General features: G+C 46.9%; 1 protein-coding gene across 2 annotated transcripts; it reads right to left on the bottom strand.

Moving 5' to 3' along the window:
- Nucleotides 1-686: 686 nt before the first annotated feature.
- On the bottom strand, nucleotides 687-5479 carry ING2 (inhibitor of growth family member 2). 2 transcript variants are annotated; one of them, XM_032988416.2, is made up of 3 exons: nucleotides 4169-4255; nucleotides 1717-1771; nucleotides 687-1492 (listed from the first exon to the last, which is right to left on the bottom strand). In XM_032988416.2, exons 2-3 carry the CDS (start codon nucleotides 1769-1771, stop codon nucleotides 822-824), a joined length of 726 nt encoding a protein of 241 aa, XP_032844307.1. In that variant the 5' UTR covers nucleotides 4169-4255; the 3' UTR covers nucleotides 687-821. The 2 variants fall into 2 exon arrangements, with proteins under 2 accessions (XP_032844307.1, XP_042664056.1); XM_042808122.1 differs by lacking the exons at nucleotides 1717-1771; nucleotides 4169-4255 and adding an exon at nucleotides 5020-5479.
- Between the last annotated feature and the right edge of the window lie 3743 nt (nucleotides 5480-9222).

The following is a 9222-nucleotide window of genomic DNA, read 5'->3' as shown; positions in this document are numbered from 1 at the left end:
ATATCCTCTCCTCTCACGGGATCCTTCTACCATTTCAAGGCTTATATATAGGCAGCAGCAAAACAACCAATCAAGAAAGTAGTTTGGGCATTAGAGAGACCATCTTAAACAATGAAGACCACATCAGGATGTTTGACAGAACCCAAACAAAAGCTACTAAGAATATCCAAAGCTACATATATACCATAATTCTATCATATCCAAAAATTGACTCCCAAGGGTAAAGTCAAAGACAAGAGTTTAATATTGACAAAAAAAAAAAAAAGCTTAAGTTAGTGGTATTTTCTTCCTTGAAATAACATATTGGTCATATGAAAGTCACTGAAGAGGTCTGCTTTTAGCTCGGAAGACTTTTACAGTTACAGCTGAATCCAAAAACCCTAATTCCAAATGTGTGATGTTAACACAAAACCTGAAAACTTAAGACCTGGAATAAAGAACAAATTCAGTTAAGATTCTAGAAGTTACGTAAGGCCTTTCAATGCCTTTCCCGTAACATGAAAAGTTCTTCAGCATCTTTCCCACCACCATTATTTCAAGATTGACAAGGTTCTTTAAAATACTAATGGGGTTAAATTGAAAACAAGCGCCATATGCTTGTAATGTCTTCTGTGAAGGTCTGAAGCCACCCTGTTTCAATTATTTGGTTATTCAGTGCAGAAAGTTAAAGATCACAGAAGGTATAACAGCTTTTAATACTCCATTAATATTATAGATTAAAAATTATTGCATAGTCTTATGCATTTCCTAAAACAGCGTTCTCTGGAAATTAAACATTTTAATATAAAAGGAGCAACTCTTTAAAACATGAATTGCTTTCACTACCTCGATCTCCTATCCTTTTTTGATTTGTCAGTACATTTGTCCATCGTTTTCTCATTGTCTCCTCTGCACTTGGGGCAATACCATTTCCCCTTTGGTTTGTAGGTGAGTCCAACACACGAAAAGTGGAACCACTCGATAGGACACTGTTCATTATCACATCCTATCATTTCACCGTAAGACACTTGGTTGCATAAGCAGTAAGTTGGTTCATTGGGATCAATTGCAAATTCTACAGGTGAAACCTCCCTTTCTTGTTTGGCTTTGGAGCGTTTTTTCTTCTTGGACGATTTAGATCTTTTTTCTTTAGGTGGCTGATCATCGCAGTCATCGATGCCATTTGCTATATGGCACAGATCACGGCTCTCGCTCGTTCGCTGACGACGAGGTCTACGCGAAGATCTCTCTGGCTGGCAGGACTCCATCTTTGCCTTTTCTAGAGGTTTTTCATTCTCAGACAGATCTTGAAAACACTGAGAGTGTGTTTCCATTTGCCGGGCTCTATTCTCTACCAGTTCTAGCATCTGAGTAACTATTTGAATTTTTTCATCTCCAAGTTCTTGGCTGTTGATTAATGCACGCTGAAGATGCTGCTGCAAGCGTTTCTTCTGAACAGGGTCATTTTCTGACTTGTACTTTTCATAGACATCATCTATTTCTTTTAATGCTTCTATAAAACAAAGATAATAGGAATAATTACACAAGATGGAACATGCTCAAGAAAACATACAAATTTTAATTATAGTATACTCTAGTGGGCTAGATCAGATATTCTAGTCAAGCTGCATGTGGTCATCAAATCAGTGTTCAAGATCACAATCCGTTACAAGAAAAAATTCTCAAGTTCTAAGAAAACACAAGCTTATTTTAACCAATGGAAATAGAAAGGCTAACCCGAGAAAGGGGACCATAGCTGCTGGAGCATGGATAGTCCAGATCCTGCCTCCATCTGAAAAAGCAGGAATTTCAGTTGAGTATCCTTACCACAGTAGTTCCAAAACCCTGGCCTACAAACCAAAGCAATAGCTTATCGTATCACAGGAAGAAACACAGAATTCATATAATCATTATATATCATGATACACAACGCTTCAGAATTAGGATATGCAAGTCCGCTGCCTTCCCCTTCAAACACATCTAAAGGTCTGGTATCAAAAGTAGACCTAGCTATAAAAGGAGTAAGACAACTGAAGTTACACAAATGCAAATTTACAATCAGAATGTAAATCAACTTAAACCACTCAAAATGCTTTTCCTATGACCAAGAAAAATTATAGCAAATTGCATTTTGAATCGAGGCTGAACTTTTCAGAATAGGTGACCTACTGTTTAGTGCATCACAGGATATTTTTAAGCAACTAGTAATGAGTGGCTCACAGTTTGACTTCTAAGCTTTTCTTCCCGCAAGTCATGCAAAATAACTAGATGAGTTGCTGTGAATCTTTCATAAAATTTACTTCTTAGAAGCAAGCTTAATAAACCCAAGTAAGAGATTAACAAATGCCTTATAAGCCAGTCTTAGTCTGTACTCTGTTGTTCTCTACTGCTGGATTTAAAAAAAATACATTCCAGATCAAAAGTTACACCAGATATATACACAAAAGAGAGAAATTGCTAACAAGGAAATAGATTAGTAGGACTGACAATGAAACCTGATGCACAGTGTTAAATACAGCACTGGTTCCTTCAGAAACAGCTTAAGGATTTTATTTGAACAAGCAAGGGAATTTATGAATGATACTAAACTATTTACTTCTAAAGCGAGAAGATCTACAATCTATCTCTTCCTAAAGATCTACATTTCACAAACTGGCTTTCATTTTTAAAGAAGTTGTCTGCATTGTACAGTTGTGAAATGATTCAAGCTTGTCCTAAATGGAAGTCACTGGTATCTCAACATTGTTCATAGTGATTTTTTTTTTCATGCTGACATCCTGAAACAGTAACTTAAGCATGAACAGCCACTTTTTACTATAAATTCTGAGACCTGTATGATAACAGGAGCCAACAGCATATTGTTCTGTTCCAGACTTTCACTATGTAAAGATAAAAATCACTACTCTGTCCAATAACTCAATCTAGTTTTTCTCAATACTAGCATTCCAGTTACCATTAAAAACACAAGCTTTGTTTCCCTGCATCTCCAGCTGCATTGCTTGCTTGTTGCCCTGACCAGGGGGGGATTAAAATCTTACTCTGCTCCTGAAAAGCATGGAGCAAGGAGCTTTGTATGCTGTTGAACTACCAGGGCATAACCAGAGTATGATATTCTGCAGCCACATTATCACCCACACAGCTTTTTTAACTGGGGGGGGGGGGGGGGGAGGGGGGGAGTAGAAGGTATAGTTACACAGACTTCCCATATTGGAAATGCCCTGCCCAGAAGAACCCACAAGCAGTAACTGTTCTCTTTTTCACACTGTGGCAGAGAACAACATTCCCTCTATGTTGATGATTTCCTGGATGCAGCTCATAAAGATATACTGAACACTTAAAATGGATCACCATCCACTAAAAAGAGGAAAGAACTTTTGGACTGACAGAGATGCAGGTTCACCAGTTGATCCCTAAGTTTAGAGAAGGTATCCACATGCCCAACTAAATAGCTCTGAAGCCTCTGTTAAAAAAAAAAAAAAACACAACAAAAAAAAACAAACAAAAAAACCAAACAAAAACAAACAAACACACCAAAAATACTACAGAAACACCAACACAAACCAGGGCCAAGTGTTCATTACCAATAATCAGATTAAGTTTGGTGTAGCTAATAAAAGCTAAAAGGATTTCAGTTTTCCAAGCACAGGAGTTGCTTTGTCCCTTTTGCGTGAACTATCACTACCTTTCAAATTAGCTGAAATTATATATCACTGCTTTTATATCTTCAGACTTGGGCCTAAAATATTTTTATCCAATTTTTAGGGTTTCGGGTTTCTGATGTTCTTTTCTTAAAACAGTTCAAGGCTTTGGCAAAACTAGCAACAAACTTCTGCTTTGGCCGGGTATTGTATTAGTGGCTGGAGGAATACATACAGAAGATATAGCCTAAATAAAAAACTGAAACTATTGGTGAGAGATGTGGAGTATTGGCTAGTCACCACAGATCAGGTCAAGAGCCTGCTAGGCAGCCTGGCCTTGACTAGGAATGCAGAATGCTGCAGACAAGTCTATGAGCCCCGTAGAATTTTAAAGGCACACAAAACTTACAAAAGCCTGTTCTTGTGTATCTTTCCGGGTAATTAGATAATTGAAAGAATCCCTTTACAACAGCCACCTTCTAAGGTGGCCCGGTTAACGTCCGAAACAGGCCACAACGGTGCCCTCTTACCCGTACTGAGGGAACGCTCACCACTGGGGAGGGGGGATACGGCTCCAGTTCCTACTCCACGGCACCAAATTTCCCCCCACTCCTGCCGTGGGTCCACGCCACTGGGGCCTCTGCTGCCGGCAGTAGATCCCGTCTTACGATTCGGCGGTGGGTTGGGCAGTAATGAGAATCTAAAGACACCGCAGGCCGAGAGCGCGGGGCGGAACGGATTTAATGGCTATTTAACCCGCGTTTCGGAAGCCGCCGGTGCCTTTGCCTGAAGTTCAGGGGTAACTTCCCGCCCTCCCCGTGCCCCAAGGGACCGCCGCTAACACTCGCTGTAGCCCGCCCGCCCGCAGCGCCCGGCGGCCGGAGATGGGCGATTTACCGTCGGACGGGGGGCGGGGGGGGCACAGCCCCGCCGGAAGGCGGCCCCCCCACTCCCACGCGGCGGCGGCGGGCCGTGTAAAACCGATTTCTCCCCCCCCCCCAAGCAGCACCGCCGCCGGTTCAACCCGCGGGGGGAAGCGGGGCCTAGCACCGGGCGGCGAGGCACCGCCGGCTCCCACCACCCCCGGGGCGGGGCCGCCGCCGCCGCAGAGCGTCCTCCCTCCCCCGGGAGGGACCGGCAGCCGCCCGCTCGGGCAGAACCGCCCGGCACCGCCGCGGGCTCAGCGCCGCGCAGGCCCCGGCGAGCGGGCGGCCCCCCCCCTCCCGCCGCCCGCCTCCACCGGGCCCGCCCCGGCTCCGTCCCCTCCGCGCCGGGCGCATGTGCGGCGGGCGGGCGGCCGCCCCCCTTCCCTCCCCACCCCCTTTCCGCCTCCCCGCCAACCCCCCCCCCCCCCCCCTCCCGGTGCACTGTGGCGGAGGCCGCGTCCCGCGGCGGCGCCCACCTTGGCACTGCGTGTCAATCTCCCGCAGCAGCGAGGCGTTGCGCTGGATGTCCAGCGGCAGCGACTCCACGCACTCCAGGTAGTCCTGCACGTAAAGCGAGAGCAGCCGGGCCCGCTCCCCGCCCGGCGTCGCCGGCCCCGCCACCAGCTGCGGCCCCGCCAGCATCATCCCACCGCGCCAGCAGCACATCCGCCGCCGCGCCGCCCGTACCGGGCGCGGGGTCCCCGCGGCGGCCCCGCTCCGCTCCCTCCTCCTCCTCCTCTTTCTGCTGCCGCCGCCCCCCCTTCTACCCGCCGGCGGCCGCGCTGGGCCGAGGCGCCGCGGGCAACGGCGAGGGCTGAGCGCCGGGCCGGGCCGCCCCGCCGCGGGGTCCCGCACCCCTTCCCGCCGCGGTGCCGCCGCCGCCGCCGAAGCAAAACCCACTCGGAGCCCCCGCCCCTGCCCGCCGGGCTGCGCGCATGCGCGAGGCCCTGCCCTTATAAGGCGCGGCCAGCGGCGCGGCGAGGGGTTCGCATTCTCCCGCCTTCCTCTCTCGCCCGCTCCTACTGGCCCGGCGCGCGGCGGGGGGGGAGGGGGGGGGCGGGAGCCAGCGCGGAGGCGGGGCTTCCCTTAAAGGCGCCCCGCCTTCGCTGTTTTCCGCGCCCGGGCGGAGTGCGGTGACCCCCGCCGGGAGAGCGCGGCGGCGGCGGCGGCGGCGGCGGGAGCGGAGCTGCCGAGGGGCGGCGATGGCCGGGCGGCTCGGCCCGCCCCGCACCAGGTGCTCCAGCGGCGCCCGTGTGTGGGCGGGGGGGGGGAGGGGGAGGTGCTGAGGCGGCACGCGCGTGGGGCGGGGCCGGGGCTCCCCCAACGGCCGGGCGCGTTCGCCCCCCCTCCCCTCCCCTCCCCGGGCACCGCCGCGCTGCCTGCGCCCGCCATCGCCGCCTTCCCTCAGGGGCCGCCGGGCCGCTGCACCGGTGTGAGGCGAGGCGAGCAGAAATGCCCGCCAGGTGTGAGCGGCCCCGTCCCGCCTCCAGCTCCCAGCCGGCTTCCGCCGCTGCGGAGTTGTTCGCGGGGCTGGGAGGGCTCAGACCCGGCTCTAAGGACCGAGAGTGTCCCCCAGGCGTGCCCGCTCCTGCCCTCGCGGGGTGAATTTGTCAGCACTCGTGAACGCCCTTTTTCGGTCAGTCCCCTCCCCGCCGTGTTCGCTCTTTCCAAAATATGCGTCGTCCCTGGAGACGCTGAGGAGTTTACCTCAAGGATGGCTTTTACGGCTGCTGTGGATTACACTTGTTGCCTGTATAGGCCGTCGTGCTCTGCGCTGTGTTTTCAGGCGTAAGCCCGAACGTCCCACATCTTCAGGAGATAATACAAAATATACTTGAGCAAGCTGAGCAGCGCAGAAGTTTTACATTTGATGCTCAAGACTTACCCTTTGCACCGTCCTCTCATTTTCTTGGAATATTTCGGCATACAAAATAATCCATTAGCACTAATGGCACTAAATCTCTCAAAATGCACCCTTCCAAAGGCATCGTGTCTGACAGGAGGGGAATGCAAGTAAGTTTTATTGCAATAAAATGTATGTACACTTTAAACTGTTTGCAAATGGCTTACGTAGTTCTCTCCCAAACACTGTTGTGAGCTACATCCGCAACAGTTTATTTCTGAAGAGCAGTTTTCATTGTGAGGTGAGGTTTGTGCCAATAGCATAGTGACAGGCTATGTGCAGGGAAGGCAAATTTCTGCTACACACGAGTGTGCTCCATAGTCGAGCTTTTCTCACTGTAGCAGTTGATAGGGTGAAGCATCTAATTAATTCACATCCTCCAACTGTAAGAAGCAGCAGTTTAGACTGTTCTTGCCCATAATAAGAGCTACGTGATTTAGCTTTAAAGAGCAAAATGATCTGTGATAAACTATTAATTAGGGAAGCTGAGTGACATTTTATCCTGAGGAATCATTTCAGAGAATTTTAAATAAGGCGTCAAAGAAGTTTAGCTTTTTAAAACCCACTCACCTGCCAACAAATCTCCGAGTTTTGACAGAGTATACTGTCTTTCCCAAGGCTGTTGCAGAATTTGTATCAAATGTTGGCCACAACAAATATAGTAGGAAACAAAAGTAGAAATACACTTTTTAGCAATATATTTTTTCCTGCTGGGAGAATGATACAAAGCAGATAGAATTACTAAAAGTTTGAGATTTCATCCCCACCTCTTTCAGACATTTTTCTGATCTTTACTACATGAATAATAATTGGTAAGCATCAGGAAAAAAAAAAAATTTTGTGGAGTCTTGAAACATCCTGAGGAGACCTGTACATTTTGCAGTACATTGCATTTATATTTCAGGAACCTGAAAAAAGTGGGGAGAAATAAGACATCTGGCAAACTCAGGAAAAAAAAAAAAAAAAAAAACAGCAGCGGAAATGATTGAATCCAAGGGTAAAATGAAAAAAAAAAAAAAAAAATCCAACCCCCTGAAAACCCTTCTGTCTTACATTCCTACCTATAGGTAAGTGGCCAGCTCTAAAAGAGTACCCGTACTAATCCTGCAGATGATGTTTCAGGGTGGCATGATCTAGAGTAGTGGTTAAGCAGCTGCACAGAGAGGTTGGAGAGTCTCCATCCTTGTATATTTTCAGAGCCTGGCACAACCTGATCTGGCTGTGAAGCTGGCTCTGCTTTGATGGCCTCCATAGGATCCCTTCCAGCATACTTTTTTTTTTCTATGATTCGGTGAATACATGAGCTGTGCCAGATGGCTCCATGGCTAGTCCTACAACAAAGTTAGTGTGTTGAACTTTGCTGATTTTGTCCTACCAGCCCCACAGATCAGCATCTCACACGATAGCAGGCTGCCAGTATTATTTTCTTAAGACCCCAGTTCATTAAGGTATGTAAACACATTCTTAACTTATAACTCATGCAGCTGCTAAAGCTGGTATCCTACATGACAGTGATTTTCATACTTCTCTGTCTAAGATGTTGGGTAACTTGCTGTAGACTGATGGCTTTGCCCAAGTCAGCAATGTGTTGCCAAGTTCATAAAAACGAATTAAAACAAAGTTGTGGGCAGTACTTTAAAAACATTCTTTATTACGCTGATGTCACTGGCCAAAAAAACAGGAAGTCTGCAACTCGGTGTGTTCACATTTGTAACAGGACACCTTCATTTTAAAATCCGTAACACCAGTAAAACCAGCTGCTTCTTTTTTGTGTATTGTGACAGCTCAGATTAATAAAGCTAAGTCTCAGATCACTTCATGCTACTTGTCTCATTTTTGCACAAATAGATTTAGAAAGTGAAAATATTGTAGTTACCTTCACTTCCATCAGCCAACCACTGAAACTTTATTGTACGGAGTTCATTGCTGTCACTTCTGAGTAACTGAAGCCTCATCAGTTGAATTACATTGTATAATATTAACAGATAACACTGTACAGGCCTAAAGCACTACCTGCATACTAGTGCAAAAGAACCTGGATTAATAGAAGTGATACAATATTCTTTAGAAAGATGTTGGCTGTCTTGAGGGGCTGTGTTTCTGCTTATAGTAAGTTTGAATGGCTGTATCGTTCTGCCATCTCATGAGGAAATAAAGCTGAGAAATAGGGATTTCCCCTACAGAGCAGAAAAATAAAGCAAAAACATTAATTAAAAATTGGCATGTTATTTAAAAGCAAATGTTAATAACAATTAAATGTTAATTTAAAAATAATATTTTAGCATCACTTTTTTACTGACAGAAAACTGCATTTTCTGTTGGTAAAGAAATAGCCAAGAAGGTCTTTTTACATTACTTCATAACATTTGTTACAGGTGGTTTCTGTGCTAAAAACTTGCTGTTTGTCACTATGGGGGAAGCAGTATCTAAGGTACAGCAGAGATCAGCTATTGTTTCCTGAATTTAAATGTTGTCTGCTGCTTCTGAAGACTAAAATCAAGGTTTAAATTTTGAGCATTCTTAAGAATGAAGCAGTTATGTTAGGCCAGATTCCCCTAGGAAAGAGAAGCCTTAGCTTGCTGCATGTTTGAAGCCTCGGGGAGGAGGAAAGCAAGAGCAGCTGGCTGAATTCTCTGGTTTGATCATGCCTCAAAAGGGCCAGGAGCAAGCGATGTACTGGACTCAAATTTGCAGGTTGATAGCCTCTGCGACCCAACTATGTCTCTTCTTTTGATGACTGCTTGTGAGAACAATCTGAATATAAGAGGAGGCATGA

Source organism: Tyto alba, unplaced genomic scaffold (genome assembly GCF_018691265.1).
Source record: "Tyto alba isolate M040663 unplaced genomic scaffold, T.alba_DEE_v4.0 Super-Scaffold_6, whole genome shotgun sequence".
In the NCBI taxonomy this organism is placed as follows: Eukaryota; Metazoa; Chordata; class Aves; order Strigiformes; family Tytonidae; genus Tyto; species Tyto alba.
Note: the sequence above shows the minus strand (reverse complement) of the source record. Positions and strands in the feature narration are given on the sequence as shown.